Source organism: Aythya fuligula, chromosome 1 (genome assembly GCF_009819795.1).
Source record: "Aythya fuligula isolate bAytFul2 chromosome 1, bAytFul2.pri, whole genome shotgun sequence".
Classification (NCBI taxonomy): Eukaryota; Metazoa; Chordata; class Aves; order Anseriformes; family Anatidae; genus Aythya; species Aythya fuligula.
This window is the reverse complement of record NC_045559.1, coordinates 162939070-162962257: the sequence shown is the minus strand read 5'-3', so window position 1 is coordinate 162962257 and position 23188 is coordinate 162939070. Positions and strand designations below refer to the sequence as shown.

At 34.7% G+C, this 23188-nt stretch overlaps 1 protein-coding gene across 11 annotated transcripts in view; it reads right to left on the bottom strand.

Annotated features, from left to right (window-relative positions):
- Positions 1-23188, bottom strand: part of MYCBP2 (MYC binding protein 2) — a 193244-nt gene that overhangs the window by 28555 nt on the left and 141501 nt on the right. For 4 of the 11 annotated variants that reach the window (XM_032183624.1, XM_032183633.1, XM_032183651.1 and 1 more), the window contains 9 exons: positions 18539-18724; positions 12130-12231; positions 7752-9392; positions 6549-6718; positions 5565-5809; positions 4747-4914; positions 2983-3140; positions 2350-2549; positions 1801-1950 (listed from right to left, as the gene is read on the bottom strand). In XM_032183624.1, coding sequence (XP_032039515.1) covers positions 1801-1950; positions 2350-2549; positions 2983-3140; positions 4747-4914; positions 5565-5809; positions 6549-6718; positions 7752-9392; positions 12130-12231; positions 18539-18724 — 3020 coding nt within the window. The remainder of the gene's footprint in view (positions 1-1800; positions 1951-2349; positions 2550-2982; positions 3141-4746; positions 4915-5564; positions 5810-6548; positions 6719-7751; positions 9393-12129; positions 12232-18538; positions 18725-23188) is intronic. The other 7 variants (XM_032183667.1, XM_032183712.1, XM_032183686.1 and 4 more) reach the window with 5 other exon arrangements.

The window sequence follows — 23188 nt, the reverse complement described above, 5'->3', positions numbered from 1 at the left end:
CAATAAAAGAAAAACTGTGCATTGGAAGCAAACTTCCACTGGGCAGTGGATAAGAAAGCAGTGGCAGAGGATCAACAAAGATGGGGAAACAGCCAAGCGTGCTGTTGGGTAGGGTAGCAGAGAAAGAGAAGGACATCCTGTTTCAGAAGGCAGGGGAAAGACTGATCCATGAAGGATACAAACTGTTCCCTCCGTCTTCTAAACTGCTTATTTTCTAAAAGAAAATTTCATCATGCTTGAACCACAGAGCCCAGCTGCATGACCCCAACCAACATACTAACATCCAGAGCCAGATTCAAAACTATTATTTAACCCGTTCAATTGTCTGAGTGCCTAGAAATACTACAACCCTACTTGACAGGAATTTTAGATACCTACTTACCTAGACTAGAGTCAAACTAGATATTTCTATGTATTTTCCTGGAGGGTGTAATGTAATGTGTACTCAGTGTATAAAGCAGCAAGCATGAAATTGAACTCTACGCTAAATATGATCAATTATTCAGAAAAAGCTCAAAACCTAGGTAAACCAGAGAGCCTATCTACACAGTTAACATCCTCCTCCCTCCTGTCTCCTCTGTAGCCTACTAATTCTTGCAATTTGTTTTGCTTTACTAAGGCCATTGCCCCTAAACCTACATCTTATACGTTAAGCCATTTATGATTCTAGATTTCCGCCTCACATTTTTGCTACATTCAACATTGGGATTTCTCACCCTCTCCCAGTACATTAAAAGAATAAGTAAAAATATTTCACATATGGAAATAAACTACCGTTCTGAACAAGCACCAAATTGTCTTAAATTTATTATCTTGTGTGCATACATTTAAGTACGTATTTTTATCATATGATCACAGTACTGAAGGAAGGTTATGATTTGAATATACATCACCTGTAGTGTATTTAGAAATTTGCTGAAAACTGTTGTCAGTTCCTGCAGGTCATAAATTTGTTCATCCTAGCAAAGTGACCAAGCAGAATTTTGCAAGTCCCCTCATTGTATCAAAAGATGGGCAGCAACATTCCCACCAAGAGCAGAAGTGGCATATTTTATCATTCCTTTCTTAGCCGCTTTATATTTCAGTCAGTAATTATCCAAACTACAGCTAAGAGTATTTCTTTATTCTTTTTTTATAATAAAGGATCTTATTTTGGAGGCTAGCATAAAGACTGGTAGGAATACATTTCCCTCACTCTAACACTGCTTTCAATGCTTTCTTGAACTGTTTATGGTGAATATGATACATTTTCAATCTGAGATGAATCTAGAAGAATTTGTATGAACTAACTCTTTGGAATAGTGGTATGCTAGATAGTATCATTTTACACACTAGATTTTCAGAACTAACTATAGATTCTACTTAAAAGATTGAAAGACACAGCAGACAGCTCCTCTGAAAAATACTTTTCCTTTTCTCTTCTTTCTGAAGGTCAAAGTGGAGAATGGAATCTGAACAGATTTTTTTTTTTCCTTTTTTTTGCCACTAGATTAGCAATGTGCTTGTTGTGTGTTTGTGTATGTTTTAATTTCCTCTCCTAAGAATACTCATAAAACTGATCTATTAAAAGACCAGGATTCCTAATCACAAAAAATCTGCTAATTTTAGAGGAAAACATAATTTATCTATGATCATCAAAGAGTTCAAGTACAATTTAAGCCTAAAAATTTTCATTCCATAACTAAGGCTCTTCTTCACAAAGAGAGGATTAAGGCTCCTTTTTAGATATACTGAAAATATTCCTAAATTAAGTGCAAAAATCATCCTTTATTTATGAAAGGTATACGGAACCTCACATACTTGTTCTGCATTTTCCTTATTTGATTTATTTTCTTCATCCTCCTCCTCTTCAGGTTCTACAGGTGAAGGTGTCAGGGAAGCCACAAAGTGCCATAAAATATCATGAAGAGAAGTTGTTTGAATGACATTACAAAGAAGCCAGTTAAAAGCCTAAAATAAAATGCACACAGGAAGTTACCAATTGATTAAGCAAACCTGGAGTAAAACCAATTTATGTAAGCAGACAGATACACTGATGTTTTTGAACAGTCAAATAATGATGCACTGGTCTTCAAGTTAGACATTGCTCTATAGCTAAAGCAGTTTATTAAAATGACAAATGCATTTCTAGATAAGAAATACGCTACTGAAGAAGGTTTTCAGGTAACATTTTTGTATTCCTAACTTTTAGAGTTGAAAATACAAGTGAATATTTAAAACATATTTTTAAAATAGGAATTATTTTCTGGTTTAAATCTATAATAAAAATTATATATATGTATAAAAAAACAACAGACAATTCACAAATGCTTTATTTTAATCATAAAAGATCCACCAGTATATTAATACCTCCATAGCAAATACTCGGCAAGCAGATTTCCGTAAGGCTTGTTTCATTGCTATTTCAAGTCCTTCCAGATCATGATGCTGGATTACAAATGCCAATACGGGCCACTGGAAATTTCTCTCTCCTTTGGAAAGAGAGCTATGGGCGGAGATTAACCGAGAAAGTTCAGGAGATGGATGTCTCAGGAGAGAGGATCCCACTTCTATTCAAAAGCATATGAACATACATAAATTAGATTGCATGTACATTTTAATTTTACAGCCACAATAAAAGTAAAAAGCAGCAGACCAATTTCAGAACTGATATACTTTATTTTTTTCTAAGAAATGCATTTGAAAAAGCAACATGTAAAAATGATGCTTCAACTCAGAAAGCAAGCAGACACTAAACCCAATAAAATGCCACTTTAGTTTTTTAATCAAGCACAGAATATGCACCACACATTTCAGAACTGTAGTAATTCCTGAGCTCTTCTGAAGCTAATCCTGGGCAGATTAATAAACAGCTAGTATTTATGAATAAACAGAAATAGAAGTTATTATATTTATATACATATATTTATTCTTGTTTACAGTTTCCAAGAAGAAATACAAATCCAATACCTTATCTTTGACATTTTTTTTCACTGCTCTTACCTGCATCTCCACTGTTGACTCGTCTCCTAGGGATTGCCTTTACACGTGCTGGCAAAATTGAGTGCTGTTTGTCATATTCTGATGCAACAACCGAATACGACCTTTGAAAGACCGTACGCTTTGCAAGGTCTGTATCTGTTATTGGGCTGGTTTCCAAACTACAAAGAAATCAGTGAAGTTACAGAACCATTAGTAAATATGTAGAGTATACTTAAATTATGCATAAATATTAAATAAAGGAACATGCATTTCATAATGACTGCTGCTGCATGTTTTATGTACCCAAAAACTGTTTAAACACTTAAAAAGAAGAAACGTATTAGAATTACATATGGTGAAAAAGCACGCAAGAGTTTTTAAAAAAATATTATGATGTATATGGTAAGTTCTAAGAATTTAGGTATTTTTCAGAGAATGCAAAGATTCTGTTCATGCCTGAATTAACGTTTCAGACAAAATTGCCCTGATAAATGTATGTGAAAACATCTATGAAGTGATTTTTCAATATGCAAGCCAACTGAAATTTAGAACTTTATGTGAAGGAAGTTTCCAACATCATTGGCCTTAAAGACAACTTTCAATTGCTATGGTTATGCCTCTAACACGTTTTTACTCCTTACCTTCAGAGGAATTCTTACAGTCTGCAGGAGAACTCCCAGATTATGCTGTCCCTATAGGCCTCAGGAGACCATGGAGTCCACAGTTTTAATAAAGGAATATACCAATACGATGTGCTCTTAAGGAGTTTTGTTAGAAAATTTCTATTTCTGGAAAGACTACATTGTAGATTGTAGTATTCCAACAAACTGTTTTTTCAGTCAGTGTAAAATAACATATTGAAATAAAAACAGATTAAAAGCAAGTTTTCCCTTCATCACACCCTCATTATATGTGGAATCACCAACATATGAAAACTTCAAGCATCTGTGTTGATTCACTACTATTATTAAGTATCAATAAGAGCCTTTTTTCCCTGGGTAAAACAAAACAAAAAATCTTTAATTGCTTTAATTGGATTATAGTAAACTTAATGAGATAAGGAAATGGTTTAACCTGGCACAAATCACCTCTTGCTCTTAGTCCTATGTAGCATTAACCTGCCATTTCTTCCATGACACTTTAACTTCCTCAAGGAAGAAGCAGCAACATCTTTACTGAAAATATATAGTAATGAAATTCCCTTTGGTTCAAACTTCCCTTCAGAATGAGATCTTGAAAGGAAGAGCTACTTCTTTTCAAAAAGGTAGTATATCCACACCACAAACAGTTGTGTTATAGAATGGAACACGGGAAAAAATGGACTAAATTTCAGGTAGTTGGCACCAGCTATTTTTCTTGGACCATTGCTATGGATAAGTTTCCCTAAGGCACACTAGGAGTCCTTCATCAGTTTCTGAACATATGGGTTTTTGTGTTTGTTTCATGTATATATATTGGCTGTGCAATCAAGATGTTTCTAGAGAGAAGCAACTAGTCTGAATTACCCTTGAAGTTTCAAATATGATTTTCAAATTTGCATTGCTAGTAGTTGAAAATATATTCGATATGCTATGATTTACTGAAGATATTTTTATAACTACAGTTTCATGTGACTTTGTGTATTGTTTTTTTTTGATGTCATTTCAAGAGATGGACTGGGGCTGACCTGATACTTTAGCTACTCAACTACAGCAAAGTTTTCCATTATTTTTATTTTTTTTAGAATTTGGGGTTATGCCAATGCTTTAACTTTTGTATATAGTACTTAGAATTACAAGGAAGTACCTTGGGGGCATAGATTTCATGTTACTCTCTGGCTCTTCAAAGACATTAGGGCTTGCATCGGGAGTAACTGAGATGTACGGTGCAGGTACTGAAGTTGAGCGCAGGTACCTCATCTCATCCTGGAAGAGGTTGTCATCCTGGTACCCAACAAAGTTTTCATGATGATGCCTACATCAAATTACATTTTATAAATTAGGATTAAAAGTTACTGAAATACACATACAACATACTCCTTTGCAAATACATTCAGACAGCTCACATCATTTACCATTCACCTAATGTATTTAAGCTAGTTGGAATTCCTATGTTCACGCAGAACACACTGGCATTTCAAACTAGTGAACTAAACAGTAACCAACACAGGGTGGGGATCACCATGTGCTATCTTTCCATCATATATTTTAGGGCCAAATGTACATTCATCATAAATGTGAAACGCTACAGTGAGATCTACTCAGAAACACTGGGCAAGCCCAGCTTGTCTGGCTTCCTTCTTACTATTTTGAATTCTGAAGAGCATATCTGCTAGAGTAACACAGAAAGTTAAACGCTTCACAAAATTATAAATTCTTTGTACATAAACTAATGCCACTAAAAATATTTAGCATCCTAGAGCTACCTGGGTATATTTAATCCTTGGAGCAAATACAATCTAAAAAATTGAACAATATCATGGAAATAGAAGAACAAAGATCTTGACGAATTTGGAAAACAGGTATTTTTTTATGTAAGTTTTAGTTTAGTTTCTAGCCATATTTTTCTTTAAACACTAAATAGATGAGTATTATAGTCAAAATTCATATACTTCCTTTAATTACCTTGCTAAAGTCTGTAGATAGAGACACGGCATTTTAATGGGAAAGTCTTCAGAAATTCCTTCTTTGACACTGGGAAGTTGAGACTGGAATGCTTTTGCAGGGTGATAGCAGAGGATACTGGGTTCAGCAGCACTGCTCAATGACAGCAAATACAATGCATTGGCTTTAATCACTTGATGAGCTTCCATAGTTGGCAAGGCACGAGGAGTCTTAACTTGCATTGGTTTTCTCCTAGATTGTTTAATCTATAGAAAGTGATTTAAAAAAAATGTTATATTTAAATTATTCTTCATCACAAGAAGAGCTGACAATTGTTGCATAGAAAAGTTGCTTGACTTTTCCTGTTGTACAACGATGCTTTCTGTTATACAATGTCGCTTCTATTATTTTCAAAACTTTGCAAACTTTTAATAACAACTGAAAGTTTTCATGTTTGCCTCAGGATGAATTGTGTGTGCAGAAAGTTTCACTAGATCTAGTTTAATTCATTCAAGTTAAATTAGCATTGTTTTGTTTATCTTAAAAAAAAAAAAAAAACTCCACATATTTGTGTATTTTAAGCAATAATTTGAAATTGGCCATGGCAAGTCATTTATCATGCTAAAGTCAAGATAATCAGTGTCTACTGCTTTCCCCTTCTCTGCCAAGCCAGTCATCTCGTAGAAGACTATTAGGTTGGTCAGATATGGTGTTCTGTTCATAATTTCAAACTCACAGTCCCTCATCACGTTCTTGTCCTTCATATGGTTGGAAATCATTTTCAGGATCACTTTCTCCAGCACCTTCCCAGGATTTGAGGTGAGGCTGACTGGCCTCTAGTTCGCTAGAGTTTCTATCTTATTGCCTATCAATGACATTAGCACGTATTTCAAAACCTTCCAAAATTCTGAAATTCCAAATTTTTCAAACCCTATTTTCAAGTTGTGAATGTGTTACTATTAAGCAGATAGAGAGCTAAACATAACAGAAACAGATGAATAATACCTTCTCTCTTGCTGCTGCTTGCTTTTCACGAAGATATTTTTCTCTGCATCGGTCACAAACCAAATACCAAGTGCTTCCTCCAATACCACCATCACCACAATTACCAGCCCATCCTCCACAGAAGTGTCCAATGCTATTATAACCTTGGCCACCTGCATAACGGCCACAACCTATACAAGGTAAATAAACAGATAAGTTATTTCAAAATAAGGATTTCTTTTTCCAGTCCCCAAAACAGGGATGCAAGGGGTGGGGAGGAAGATGCTTGTCTTTTCCTGGCCTATTTTTCTCCTTTTCTATATCTCTCAACTCATTAAAGGAAAGAAACAAACAAAAAACAAGGTGCATGCCAAACACGTGTTTATTATAAACTTGTGTTTATTATAAACTTGTCCAACATATCGACAGTGTTCTATTCAGAAATTAATAACATGCTAATAAAGCTTAAAGGAGAATAAAGTGCATTCCTTTGCTGATTACCATTTCTCAGAAAATTTCAGGGCATTGATAATTACTGAATATTGAGGTTCTTTAACAAGCTTTAACTTCCAATACACCAGAGCTAATCCAGAAATAAACTTCCAGAGATAATGCCTAGCTAATAACGATTTCCTTAATTTTCCTAAAATTAAACAACCTCCTTAAGAGATTCAGGTACATGTGTAGAGGGACAAAACAGAAGACTCGGGCTGTATTTTATAAATTGCCTTCTGATTAAAGTTTACAACTCTAGACACTGACTCGATTTTAATTTTCTGAAGATACATTTTAAAGCAAAAGATGGGAGTCAATGATACCAAGTGATGACGCAGAAGTTTAGTAGTAGAACAGAAAACTTCTAGAAGCACAGACACTTTAATTAACAAAAATTGATACTTTTATATCCAATTTTTTCAGCACATTTTGAAGTGCTGAAGTGTAACAAACAGCACTTTTTTGGAGAGGAACCTTAAAGCCAGCTTAGCTTGTTGTTTTGGTCTTGTTTCAAAATTTTTTTCATGTTTCAGAGCTCAAATCTGTATGTACTTGAAATTACTTACACAAGTGTTCAGGGCATTGAGCCTCAATTTAGCATATATGGTAAGCTGTGTAAAACATTAGACAAGGAAGCCTGAGTTATTTTTGTAACAGCAATTAATACAAGAACGTATACGTATAATATATTTTGCCGACATATACAGGAAGAAAAATATCTCATCTTACCTGGATGAGCTTGTCTCATGTGATAAGTCACTGGGTATGGATGGGATTCTCCACACAACTCACAGATGGTGTCTTTTTCAGGTCCTCCTACTGCAAGCTGGGCCATCTCACCAAAAAGATTTCCCCTTGGCCTAGTCTCAACCTTTTCCTTTTTCTTTTTCTCTTTTTTGTTCTTCTTGTTATCTTTGTCACTTTCCTTCTTCTTTAACACTGCACAAGAACCGGGACTTGGAAAAATCATATTTTGGGATGCGGCTTTAATAGTTGCTAAAGAAATATCTTCCCAGAAAGCTACCAAGTGCTGCAGCGTTAATGGAAGAGGAGACTTGGATTTCATCGTGTGGTGGCTGGATGTTTCAAAAGAGGTAGTTTCAGTTTTTCCATCCTCACACTTTTCATGCAAAGGTGGTTCTTTTAGCATTGAGAGGACTTTGTTTTTGTTGATGCTACCCATTTTAGATATATCTGGTCCATGCGGTGCAATGTTAAACATATTAAGAGCAGATGATATTTCCAATGAATGTCTGTTTTTTAACTTGGTTTCTTTTTCCTCTGCAGGTTGTTGATTAAGACTGCTTCGGATTGGTGCATGCTCTTTGGACAGCTCTGGATTAAACTTCAAAAAAGATGAACAAGCCATGGCATCATGAACTATTCCTTCATGCCAAAGAAAAGCAGCGAATACAGCTCTCGCGCATTCTGCGACAGAAGGTGACATTGCTTGCTTGGCTGGCTCTACAGGTTTGGATCCATCTCCTTTAAAAAGAAAACTGGATTTCTCCTTTTTGGGTCTTGTGTGCCTACCAGCACATTTACGGCTCACTTTTGGAGACGCTCTCATGTCTTGCTCATCTTTCAGGGGTGCTTTTCCTATGCTGAAATGAACTTTATTAGAACCATCGTCCAGACTCCTGAATTCTGTGTTATCTTCACAGGTGCTATCTGTAATGCTGTTAGTCTTTAAAGTACTCGACGTACACACTTCAACAACCTCACTGTGAAGATTTTCTTGTACAACGTGAGGGGAGGGAGCCCTGTTTTCAGTTTCAGTAACAGGTTTTCCATCTTTTGTAATAATTTTTGGTTTGGGTGAAGTGGACCTCCCCCTTAAGGGTTCTGTTAGCGGTACTTTCTTTTTGCGAAGGGTGTCTGGATCTAATGTGTAAGAATCTGATTTGGATCGTTCTCGAGGAGGATCAAGCTTTGTTTTTACTGGAGATGGAGCCTTCTGAGGTAGAGTTTTATCATGGGGTGAGGAGGACCGTGGAGAACTAGCACCAGACCTAACTGCTGTAAGCGTCTTGGTCTTTGGAGAAGATGACCGAGTTCCTGGCCCTGGAGATTCAGCTCTCAGACCAGTAGTAGTTCTTCCATCAGTCTTTAGTGTTTGCAAAGTGTTATGATTTGGAGACAAAGATCTGCTGTGAGAATCTGACCGCAATTTTGCAGCATCTGATTTCAGCATAAGAGATTCACTGGCAGATAACCCTTCTGTATTCCTAGGCTTCTTCTGGTCAGCAGCAGCTCTATTCATTCGCACATCAAGCTTGGGTGACCTGCTGTCAGCTCTGTGTTTTGACATATCTGATTTTCCTGCCGGAGAAATTGGTCTTGCAGCTCCTGTGAAATTCACTCGGTCACCTGTTTAGTATATTTTATAGTTATTACATTTTGGCAGCAATACTTTTAATAATACGAAACAAGGATTAAAGACCTGAATGCAAGATAAAATTGAAACACATGCTTCTGTTCACATCATAATACATATAAGTCTAAAGAAATTTATTTTTTTTTCACTAGAATAATACTGATATTTTTATTCTCCCAAAGAAATGTTCAAATATACATCTCCAAACATTGGTTAGAAAATCTTTAAAGAAAACACTATTACGGAGGTATCAAAAGACATGGTTCACTATTTCCACGAAACTCGAATAAAGGAAGCACAATTTACTTCCTTAGCTAGAATGCCAGGAATTAACTAAGTTTACTCCAGTTGTAACAGAAACTAAAGGTTATTTCTTTACTGTCTCTGTGTGTCAGACTGATTGAAACAAGAGACTGGCATAAAGATCACATGTATGACCAGATGTATTTATATCTCTAATGCTCAAAAGTTAGAAAGCACAGGAAGAAAATACAATTATAAGGCAAATTGGGTAAAAAGTTTGCAAACTTGCTTAGAACAGTTCACACTGATAACCTGAAATATCCACATTTTTAAGAGCATATGCTATCAATGTTCTTCTACCAGAACAATAGTCTACTCTTAACAAACTTTTTCTATTACTACTGAGCTAAACCATCATGTCCTCATAGTCTGATGCAGTACCTTATTGTTCTCATGGACACTGACTTTGTACATATATTAATTCAGAGAATAAATGAAATAAATAAATGCCAAACTAGTATATGCAAGTAAATAGCTTGTTAAAGCAATCTACTTCTAATAATTCTATGAACATACTCAGTCTCTCTTGTAGAACTGTATTTTAATAATTAAGACAATGTTTAAATTACTGGTAAGCAATGCAGCAATCATGAATGCATAATTATATATAACTCTCTCCACAAGGCATTACACTGCAAAGTCTTGAACATACTTGAACATACAGTTTTGTCCTTCTGATTTGGATGTATTTTCATTAGTTAAAATGAAGTAGTTTCTCTTGTAAAACTCGTAAAAGAAGGTCACAGTACTGTGGATTATGCTATTTTCAATGCTCCAGGCACATTTTTGGGGAAACGATTATTTGTGAAAAAAAGTTTTAATTAATCAGAGAATGTCTGCAAATTTGGGCCGTATTTTCTAATGTGAACAGAGATGATTTACACTCATTTTTATTCAGTATCTTCAACGTTTACCTCTTTCTGCAGTATGGGATTCTAAATTCTTCTTATTTTCAAGCATGAAGCCTTAGTCCTATGCTAGAATATATGTAAGAAGCACTGAAAGATATCATTTGTTTTTCCTACTGATAGCATTAAAATCTCACAATCAATCAATCAAACAATAAGTATTTTGGAACGAAGACTAGAAATGCAGATGTCTCCTCAGGTAACAAAATAATTCTTATTATTCTGATCTTTCCATATTTAATTAGTTTATAGAAAACAAACAGCAATGGAAGAAAGTGAAGAATACTGATATTAGAATATTTAACAAACTTTAAGGTAAGGGTACTCTCCTTGTTTTCTAGCACATGGGACACAGTAGGAGTTTGTACTTCTCCATGCAGAAAATAAGTATTTCCTCTGCATTCAGGAATAATATGCTAAATGTAAACAGTAGAAAACAATGAGAACATTGCATATATCTTCATCATCAGTGTTGAGAATCCAATTTGTCTTTGGTCTTTTTTCTTATGCATTTTTGTTCTGTTTCTTTTGAGCAGGGGGGAAGAGGAAAGGAAGAAATAGCATGGTATATCATGTTTTATAAAGTGATTGTTCTTGCTAAAAGAAAAAAATAAAAATGCTTATTCAATAGCAGTCCAACCATTTTGCTTATGCCAGCTCAGTTATAAATTGAAGAACTATTTTTAAGATGTCTACTTTGTGATATATGAATTCAGAAATGAAAATAATTACTTCACAAATGCTTCTCCCAGAAATAAACAAACAAAAATCTGAATTTAAGGCTTGCCAGTTGAGAAAAAACTGTAGACATGATCATTTAATGATATTTTATGATATGAATTCCTCCTAAGGTAAAAAAAAAAAAAAACAAACAACAGTGACTCTAGTCTTCTTAGAGGACATGAAAAACGGTAAACCATTCAGCAATGTATCACTTTCAAAGCATTACCAGTGAAAATCTTTCTAGAAACTTTCTAGAACAAAACTGTCTTTGAAAGGCATGACCTAGCAATAACTTTTAGGAATAAAAATATATTTTAAAAAAAAATGAAAGGTTTAGATTTGTACTTATGTACATGTGTAAATACACCTAATTAGCATTCTACACTGTCAACACTAAAAAAATCCACTAAATGAAAAACTGCATAATTATGTATCAGACTGATTTATCTATAAACAAGGAAAAAAAAAAAAAAACACAACATGATTTACCCCCTTCTTCTTCCATATTTTGTTTGCTTATTGTTTGAAAACAGATTATTTTTAGACTAGATTAAGAGTCACCTTTCTGTTCACGAAGCAGTAAGAGATAGCTAAATCACATAGCATGGAATCACTGCCACTCAGCAAAGCAACACCAAATGATTATAAGCGAACTCCCAACAAATACCAAACTTGAACGTTTCCTTTCAAAACAGAATTTCATAAAATGAATGACATGAAAATGAATGGAAGGAGAAAAAAAAACACTTTGAATGTAAAATCCGAATAACCTTGCTATGTTTGCATGCATACCCACCCTTCAGTTTGTGAGAGAGAGATGAAAGAGCAGAGGCAGGCCCAGCTACATCACTAGATTTGTAAATACGCTCACGAGAAGCAAGGCAGCAGGATGAAGTTTCTACAGTGGAAAACAGTTGCACAGAAGCAGGACAGATTCAATGGAAAAAATAGCAGAGAAAAACAAGCATTTCAAATGATATGCATCTCCTCTGTTAGATATTCTTTAATTCATTGAGACTCCTACATTAGTTTTAAATGAGAAACAGTTACTTCAAAATGCTTTTCCTGATGTGAATTTAAAACAATAATTACAATAAAAATCTTTTGTGAATTAAACATTAACTTCTAGGATCTAAAATGCAATAGTTAAGGAGTAGCCAATCACATTTATGGTTTATTGTAAAACTAACAGTATCCAATTTTGAACTGAACTCTGTTTTCAAGTGCGAACTTTAAATCTGTAAATTCAGAAATGAATTATTGAAAACTATATTATATTTTTAGGTGACCATTTCTCATATTCTTTTGGTAAAAATAGAGAATATCTGGATGTTTGTGTTGGAAAGTCACTTATCATTGGAAAGAATGATGAAAAATCTATGAAACCCACCAATGCTTTTTCAAATCTGAATGCACATTTGTAATGTCATGTTTTGAAAAACACATATAATGTGACCTTTAGTCTCTCTCAGTACTATTTAGAGATATAATTAGCAGTAGAAGAGTTCCTGTCAAACAGTATAGACATGAAAACAAGTCTGTACCAGCCCTTAAAAAATTTTGCCTTTAGGAAACCAAAAAAGTTAAATTCTGGTTATAATCCACAGCAGAGTAAGATAACAGCAGGGACTTGTAATTACAAGTGTATGATTCTATCATTTTACTTTCATATATATGTATATGCATTTAATTCTAATTTCATTTCTTATTCATTGCTTTAGAAAAAAATAAGTTAAATTCTTATTGCATTAATAATTTTAAAGATATTTTGTATATTAGAAGATACTCAGTTTCAGAAATACACTTTTGTACAAATAGAAGAAAAGTGCCTTGAAAATAAGTGATTTCAATTCCTGCACTGCTGAAGACATTTTTATTGTTGTTGTTCTGGTACTATGTTTACTAAGTTGTACATTAATACATTAAAAGCCCTACCTAATGCAACAAGCAATACTTCCATAGACCCTACAATGAGGTGTTCACACATGCTTGATGTAAAAATTTCATTCTTTAAAATAATAAAATAATCTGAATTTTCTCATTCCAGTGTTATCATAAATTTAAGAATAGTACTGCCTACTTGGATGCCTACAAAAACTTTGCTAAGACCATATATTAACAATATAGCTTCTGAGAAGCAGGATGTCACTCCACCAATTTTTGAAGTTAAAATGCAGAAAAACAAATTAGGAACACAAAGTAGCATTGGAAGAACAATTCTGTAAATACAAGCCTAAAAATGTCAATTTGATATATAAGGTTACCACTACAGGAATAATTAAATGAAAATCTTTATTAAATCCAATTTAATGTAAGCACATTTTCATTTAATTCTTTCAGTCTATGTCTGAGAACACTTCACAATGCTGTGATCTAGTTCATGTTGAACACTGTATTGCTACTCAGTTATTTCAAGGAGACTGGCTCAAAGAGAATGAGTTTCCCCATGTAGTTTTCCCTTGCTGCCTTGGGAAACAATCTATCCAGGACAGCTGGGCAGCCACAGGGACATGACTTGATTTTTGAGTCACCCTCAAAGACTACAAAGACTTCAAAAACAGGTAGGCAAGCTCTGCCAAGTCACAATTTACTGTAATGTCCATCTTTAGTCATATTCTTTCCCTCTACATGGAAATAGCTCCAGCTTGAAAAACTACACAACATGGAGACATAAGAGGCAGCTCAATTCCTGTGCCAGGATGTAGTCTTCTACAAGCAGTGCCTGCTTCCTCTGTGGAAAAGCTGATAAGCCAAACCAGAAGGCATGACATGCTGCCAACTGGTCCATGCTAGTCTTTTTTTAAACTCTGAAAGAGAGTAAAATGTCTCTGGATTGTGGAGATAAGTTAAAGTTTCTTCTGAAATGCCACTCCTTTTCTGCCTTTCTGCATGATGATGATGAAGGAATGCACTGACCTGCTTTTGCCCAAGCAATGGATGCCTCTTATTTATTTTTTTTTCACATCTTGAAAAATGCAAAACGCTGTACTGATAAAGATTCTTTTTGCTCTTAAGTACAAGAATATACAGAAGTCAAACATTTGAATATTAAATATTAAAAAGGGAAAGCAGTATTAGATACCATTAGTAGGGGAATGAATGAGTAAACAAAAGGAAAAGCTGAAATGCAGTATCATTACAAAAATATTAGTGCATTGCAAACATAATATTTGTGTTTATTACCCAAAGGCAGGGTTTGGATCACCAACACTTGAGTCACTTAAATATATTAATTGAAAGAAGTATTCCTGTGCTAGAGCAATATATAAAATTAATCTATAATTTTGTAATAATGAATCTATGATTTTATAAATTTTGAAGGCAATAAGCCAGATTTATTTCTAAAATAAAGCTTGACAGTTTATACTTGTCCTCCAAACTGCCTTAGCAGTCCCCCAGAGATGGTTTTGGATTTGAACAGTTTGGCACAAAAAAACCCACATGTATGCTTTGTACATAGCTTAGAAGACCCAATCTTTAAAACCTAAGGTATGAAACAGTTTAACTTAGTTCAGGAATGAAGCTTTGGCAATAAGAACCATTAGGAAAAAAAAAAGTCAAACCAATACCCTTACGCTTCTTATCATGACATTTACATCATTTCAGTGTGACATAGAAGAGATCGGTGCGATTCACAGGACACCATGAATATACTGAACAGCAGCTCAGCACTGCACCTTCTGCCTGGATTGAGATGAGTCAGGAAACAACAGCTGTGCTGTGCAAACTGCTCAGAGTGACTTGCCAGGGCTACAGTGGAAGAGTTAGAATGTGATAGATGAAGCTAACGAGGGGGTCTAAAGCCTCCTCAGTCTATAAATCTGTTCCTCACTTGCCAGAGCAACTCAGATGTGAAGAAAAATGGCAGAAAGGTCTAGCTTCTGTGACCTCAAGCCTCCTCCCAAAACTCAGAGTTCAACATCCAATTCTGAAATTGTAATTACTGGTGTTGAAGGATGTGGCACGATCCCATCTCCCTGACTGGATGCGTCAAAGGAGTTTTATGATGCAGCACACACTGCTTAAAGTTGAGAAACAAGATCTTGCTTGACGGTCTAGGTTTCTGCACTTCACCTACACTCAGAATCCAAGCAGAAATTTGAGCCTTCTGTGTTCTTCACATAATGCAGAGACAAATTAATCAAGCAACCAGTAATAATAATCCTGCAGCTGTGGGAAGCTGCCATCCTGACCACATCTGTTATTGATGATCTTACACATTTCTCAGAAGCAAGCCTATTCAGGCTGGAGTAATTACAAAACGTTTCATTGAAATAATCAATGAAGAAACATATAGATTTGTGCTCTTCCTGGAAAAAAATCCTGGCTAAGTTTCCAAATCAATACAGCTGTTTCTAAACTCCATGTAGGAGTATGCCATCTCTTTTACCTTTTTTGGACTTAGCTGCATAAAAAATATTTACAAGAAATTAAAATACATGATGAGAGCCTCTTAACTTTGACACCATGAAAAAGAAAGCATTATATCAGCTTTTTTTCCCCCTCGTATGAGTATCTGTGAAAATCAGCACAGCAGAGAACAATCAGCCCTTCACAGAGTCCTAGCAAATAACACAAAACTGAGTTCCACAATTTCCACTTATTTTTTTGTATTAAGCCTTCCATATTAAATTCCAATATTTCTTTGAAAACAAAAAGCACAGGATTTTTGTTAGTTTATCTGTTTCCGATTTGATAAGAATAGCAGATACACTTCATGTTTTTTTCCAAGCATAATAACTGAGGAAGTGGTTGTCCAAAACACTAATTTTTCTACAAAAATAACAAGGCACTGTATCTGAAAATAATGTGTTGTGAAAAGCCCTTACCCCCTTCCTTAAATCAGTTTGGAAAACCAAACCAAATACCAAGAACAGAAATCGTGCCTCAGAAAGAACAATTATCTAAAAATTTCTCTAAAGAAAATCTATAGTCTGTCTCTGGCACGGAGTATGTATTACAATCAGACCCAAATTTTTCTTCATATTCTAAAAAACTATATAAGGAAATAAATCTAGAGGATGTTGAGCATGATCTTAACATTCCTCAGAATCGCGTTTCAATATAAAACTCCTCAATAAGACAGGTAACTGAGGAAGAAAAGAAAGTATAAGTGGTAGCCTAAGATATTTACTCAGACTAAAATCAAATAAACCTATGTTTCTTTGTTTCCATGTCTGCAGCCATGGGAATCTATGGCAGGGAATATCTACTTTCAACTGTTAAACTATTATTGGTTCCTTTAATATAGCTGTTATTGACTACAAACATTTGTTTTCATTTTTAGATCTAAATTTATTGCGTGAAGCACTTAAGGACAAAGCACATCATTTGTAACTGTAATTAAGCACGTCTAGGGCAAAAATCAATTGACCTTGGGAGATGTTTTTAGTGGATTTCAATTCTAATTACATGTTTAGTAATAGGAAGCTATAAAGTGCTTTGGAAATAATGAATGAAAATGGCATGTGTTATAAAGGTTTCTGTTATGGCTCTAATACACCTGTAAAGTTGAACACATTAAAAATACCAACAAAATTAGATCTCAACAGAACTTGTCTAAGTTTTTTTTATTGCCTATGTGTCTCGTTATTCTAATAATCGTGCAGTACTAATTAATCCATTATTTTCTAATATGTGCAGTTTCTAGAAATATGGTAATATCAGAATAATTATTTAAACCAAAATATTGGATCTAGGTAACCTTTCTTAAGTTTCAAAGATCCCTGATAATTTTCTCAACTATTAAATGAACACAAATATAGTCTTACATGCCTCGCAGACAATATTCTAAATAAAACATTTGGACAAACTAGTAAAGCGAGGATTAACACATTTTCAAAAGACTAAAAAAGTTCTAACTGTTTTCCCCTCATATATTTCTTGATTTTTGATCCTGGAAGCAAAAATGTTATTATTTATCTCCTTCAGGTATAATTAACATTATTTACAAGAAATCTTAAATTACATGAAAAAAAAAAAAAAAAGGCTTCCTTCTGAATCATGGATACTTAAAACACAAACCCTGGATTGTAACTTAATGAGTATCTTTTACCCAACCACATCCATTGGAAAGACAAATCCATTAAGCAAATTTTTTGGGGGGCAGCCAATAAAAAAATATCAGTATTTCTTCTCCTACAAATCTAAATAACAAAGGACAAATAGCCTGAAGTTTAAAATAAGATAATTAGGGTTATTTGTGATGAAACACTGAGTAAGAAGCTCTGACAAATTCCCAACAACGGTGTGTTGATGCCATTGGCAATCATGTTTTATCTACATAGGTTTTGGAACACTCTCTTTTCATGACATTGGTTTAAGCCTAGTAGAAGTATACACAGTCACTGTCAGACTATTTCTGACAGTCGTTATAGAAGTGAGCTAGAGATTTTAATCTGCTTCTCTCCCACAGCACTTGTGTAAGCTGAGCTGGAGAGACTCAGGACAGACTGAACTGTCAGCATCCCACAAGAAAAGAACATTTTACTTCTGCTGGATAGTCTGTGGGTGAGAGGAGAAGACTAATATGCTATATGTGTTCTTTATATAAGGAAGAATTTACTGCCGTATCTGCTCTTCAAAATGAATTCTAAGCTTTTATTTTTTCACTAAATAAAACCTAAACCATTTCCTGTTCTTGCACCAGTAATCAGGTTAGCTTTCATTCACTTCTAGGTGCAAACTTCCTTGTCCACACCAACCTTAAGAGCACCCAATGCATGAGTACAAAGCTTTGTAAGTAGTATCAACATGTTCCAACTTTCCAGTTACATCCTAAACTTATAAGTGATAGAAAAAAAAACAAACAAAAAACTGAAATTTAAGAGGTCAGAAAACTGAAACTATGAATTTACTGCATTTTTTTATTTTAAAAAAGAACATTTTGTACTATGAAAGAAATTTACCTTAATTATAAACCCAGAGTTGCATACAATACTGGAAATGCACTTTAATGAATGTTATCTGCACTGCAGGACACATGCAAAAGCAAAAATACTGTCAATATTGAAAATAAAGTTGAACAGGTATAATTCTTTAAGGAGCATTCTTTCACATGCTTCTGAATCATGAAAAACTAACTCAACAAAATAAAACCAGAAAGATGCATTGAGGGATGATTAGCAGCTGGTAAGCAACTGAGGACAGCAACGTAAAAAGCTGCAGAAATGGACTGATGAGGCAGGTAAGGCTGACAAACTTACTCTGAAGCTGTGGCTGAGGCTGCTGGAAGGAAAGGGGCTGTCCGAACACAAATGGACTGTGGACTAGGGAAGAGGGAGGTTTTGCAGCTTGATCAAAGATGGAAGGAGCTGGGAGATTTGGCCGTGACTGAATGGAATTCAGTATGGCACTCAGTTGGTCACCTGTAGTGGGCAAAACAGTCAAAACTACAACCTGTTACTTGTCATTCTCCAGAAATGCAGAGTAAAATGGTGCTCAATTAAAGTTTCAATGGTTATAATAGAGAAAGCTCTTATTTAGCCACATACAGCTCTGGTTGTGGCTAAATATAAAAACCTCATCCCATGCATGGCTATAAAATTGCTGAAAAGTACAAGCAAGGTTTTTAAAAATCATGGACAGTTTACTGCAGTTATTCAAAACATTTCAAAATAGAGATTTATATTCATCTTGCTAAAAAAAATGCAAAGCAGCCAAGAAAAAACAGAAATCCCTAGCATTTACAGTAATACACACATGCAACAGAACATGCAGATAAAGATTAGAAAAACTGATGAGAAGGGAAGGATAACATGTAGTTAGGCTTTGGCAAGTGTATTTCTGTGCCAAGGCTTTGGTAAATATTTGCTCATTTTTGCAAATATCTTTACAGGTATACTGTCATGCTGTTTTTCAAGATCAGTTTGAAAATCGTTTTAAAAAAATAAATACCATTTAGGAACTGAAACTGGTTTTCTGAAGAACTACAGACATTCGTTGTGGGGCAAATGAAGGCCTTCAAAAACTAGCACGTTAAAAACATGGTTTTAATTCCTAAATGCCAATTTTCAGAAAAACTATACATGAGCATTAGAAATACAAGAAGCCTATAATAAAAAGTCAGAGTTTATCATAGCATGTTATAAGCTGTGGTAAGCTTAGTCATATGAGCTTAGAGAGAGCAAGAGTTTAAGAGCATTGCAAATTTGAATGATCACCACCCAAATCCTAATAGCAGCACTTTATTCTGCAAATTCACATCATTTTGACAGAACTCTAGAAAATCTAGTAGAAAAAAGAAAAAAAAAAAGAAAGCAGCTAATACAGAATTTTCAGCTCAATAAATCTTAGATTTAGGTGATTATCAATTGTCTTTTCATGGAATTAGAGAAAGACTGCTGGGTGTATGGAACCCACCCTTAACCCTTATTAGCCAAGAACTCCAAAATGAAATGTTACAATAATTTTCTTGATATTTTAGTTTCAAAAATGAAAGAAGAAAATACCAGGAAATAGATGAAATTATGTTCTAAATAATCACCTATGGATATCAATGCATGAATTTTATTCCACTAATTTGGAAGTAGCACAGCGAAAAAATACGGGAATCAATACTTGGACAGCAATCATTCCTACCATAATAATCCAGAAGTGAATAACATATATGGGAAGGCATTATAATTCCTAAAAAGTAACTATTTGAAAGATAATTCCAGGTCAAGAGTTGCAAAATATTTTCTCCTGGATATAACTCACATTGGTTATCAGAGAAACAACCAACACTGGAAGACAAAACCCAGCAGTAACTCTCAACTGTATGTGGGTAGTTTATTTATACCCTATCACACATGCAAAAATACTGTGCAGGTTTTGTTCAGATCATGCTTTGTACATTTTCAGTTGAATGTATGTACACTATTTCTAGATCTAACTTTTGTTTTAACAATTCACAGACTCAACTAGTAAACTCTGCTGACCTAGCACTGCTTTAGTGCAAAGCCAGCACAGGTAGCTGGGTTCTGTATTCTGTGTTAACAGCAGGAAACAAAGCACAAATGACAATGTAGAGGCAGATCATTCTTTCAGCTCAGTACTTTGGAAAACCTAAAACACTTTTTTTTTTTTTTTTTTTTTTGTCTCTCCTGGTATTCCCAGTGCTTCACTGGGGCTTACTGCTCTAACAAGTCATACCACAAAAATTGGTAAACCACTCGATCCAGTCTCAAGTACTGGCAGCAATAAGCCCTTTCAGAACACAAAACAGTGCAGACGATCACAGAGAGATGCCTGGTTTTTGGCTCTGAAGGAGTCAAGCTGAATGAGGGGAACAGATGCTGACCTAAAACTAAAAAGCTCAAGGAATTCATCAAGATCAGACATGGTAGCTTAGTTCTACGCGTGGTTTATAAAGCAGAATCACCGAATTATAAGTCTTGTCCTTTGAAATTCTCATATGAATTAAGCACTCAGGCAAGCTACAAAATTTAGCATCTACAGAAATGAAATAGAACTTGACTCTCAGGTCCAAAGTTGGTATCATTCTTTTTGTTATCACTATTAAAAACAAACATAAAAACAATTAGTTAATTCTTTCTCCTTGAATACCTGATGTATTCACATTTATACTACATGAAAATATAAAATTCTTCGTGTACCACATTCCAGAACCATGGAATCCTGGTTATCATGAAATGAATCTTTTCAGTCTTTCTTTCCTAACGCTTTTTAGGGTAGGTGCAAAGGGGATATTTGGAAAGCTACCAAGTCTAACAGCTGACGATCATCTAGTGTGTCAATATATAAGATCAGTTTTGTCACTATTACTGTTTGTTTATTAGAGGACTGGGAAATGATTTTTCATGAAATACACAAAGCCCTGCAAGCCAGTTGTAGTTCCCCTCTATGGTTGTCCAGGAACCCAGGTTTGGGCACTACTTCAATAGCCCTGTGGCTTTTAATGCTGTCTCAAAATTAGTAAGTGACTTTCAGCATTTTAAAGTCTAGCTGATGCTAAATATATTTTAAATACAAATAAGGAAAATGTTTCCTTCTAACATTTGTGAATTCAGAACAAAATGGGATTCTGGTTACCTTGTTATTTATTTTTTTAGAAATTAATAAAAAAAAATATTTTAGTTAATCCCTTTCTCTGGACAAAGAATAGCATCTGCTTAAGTGTCTGGTACGTCCTGGAATATCAAAGTCATTCTTACTCTGCTTCTTTACATAAAAGTACTTTCAAAAGTAAGGAAAGGTTATCTGTAAGTGGAATTATTTAAACAGTGACATTAAACAGGATACTTGCAGGTATAAGGAAATCTTGGAGTCGCTGCAAAGGTCGTGATTGTGAGACCAAGCAGACCTTTCCTAAAGCTATAAAATGCTTCAAGAGGCGATGATATATGAAAATGTACGTAAGTCCATTTTCAGTTATAATTGTTCCAGTTTGTATAAATGACCAGTAAATGAACACACTAAACAAACAGGCCTATTTCACATATGAGTAATTATTTTAAAGGGAAGAACCTCTGAAAAGAGGTTGAAAGTTATCTGCTCAAATTAAATGTGGAGGGGGATAGAGCCATTCATAATGAATATTAAAGACTTGCATGCAATGTAAAAGGCTCACACATAGACGATACAGCTAAATCAAACAGAACATTTGTGGGAGTAATGTCTTTGGCCTTGGAGGCAATACTGTAAACACAAACCTACTATATGGGTATCTTTACATTTGACTGATGTAAATGTGACTGAGTTTGCAATGAAACTAGCACATCCCTACAAGAAGTTCTTTTGACAAACAGGCATCTTCAACAGAACTGTTTCATTCATTTTCCTGACAGTGCTTTTGTCTTCAGTTCTTTCTTTTCCACAGAACTCAAAGCTTCTTAGATCTAGATCCGAGAATGCAAGACAACAGCATGTAAAATAATGATACAAGAGGTCTATTTTGGGGAGGAAAAGCAGTACTTTTATTCTTTCATGTATAGTTGCCAACAACTCCCTGCTCTTTGGCAATTCAGAATCAGTTACAATAAATAGAACGAATAAAGTAATCTAACTGACCCTATAAAGAAAGCTGCCAAAGAGCACTATTTACGTGATTTATGTGCGCTGCTGATCTTGCTCTGTAACTGAGTATGGGGCAGCTGTGGAGAACAGTGGAAGAAACACTGGTTCATTACTTCTCAACCAATGTCCACATGTTCGTGCTCACATTTCACTGCCCATTAGTAAAGCATGTCAGCAGATTTACAGCTTTATAAGGAATCCGATGCTATGATGAAAGACCCTGATACATGATGGTAACTACATGACTTGTGGGACTACAGTGATAACAGCTTGCAGGTTACTTGATAATTTCAGGTTTTGTTATCATGCAGTAGAAGAGACAGGCTCATAATTAATGGTTATGTTTTCCAACAGGAAATTGGTACCTCAATTTTGTTTTTCTTGCATATATTTGACCATATTTTATCCTTTCTATGTCAATATTAAAACCTCCTGGCATAATGGTATGTAACAGTAGAACTGTGAATATCATATATATCCACATGTATTACACGTCTTCCTTTAAAGCAAGGCTCAACTCAAGGTGTTTTTTGTTTGTTTGTTTATTTTTTCCAGCTTAAGAGATTACTCACAATGTGTGTTGGTATTAAAAACACATAGCACACCTAAGGCCCATGTTCTAACCGGCATGGATGGAGTACAGAGTCATAAGAGTAGAATGACAAAGCTACGTGTTTCAGTAATAATTGTCAAAGACATCTGCCTCATCAAAAGCTCCTTCTATATTATTAGATATTCTAGATTTAATCAATGAATGAACAGAAGGCAAGCAATTTGAGTTTACTGTGATGGCTTATTTATACTTACATCTTACCAATAAACTATGCTTAAGAGTA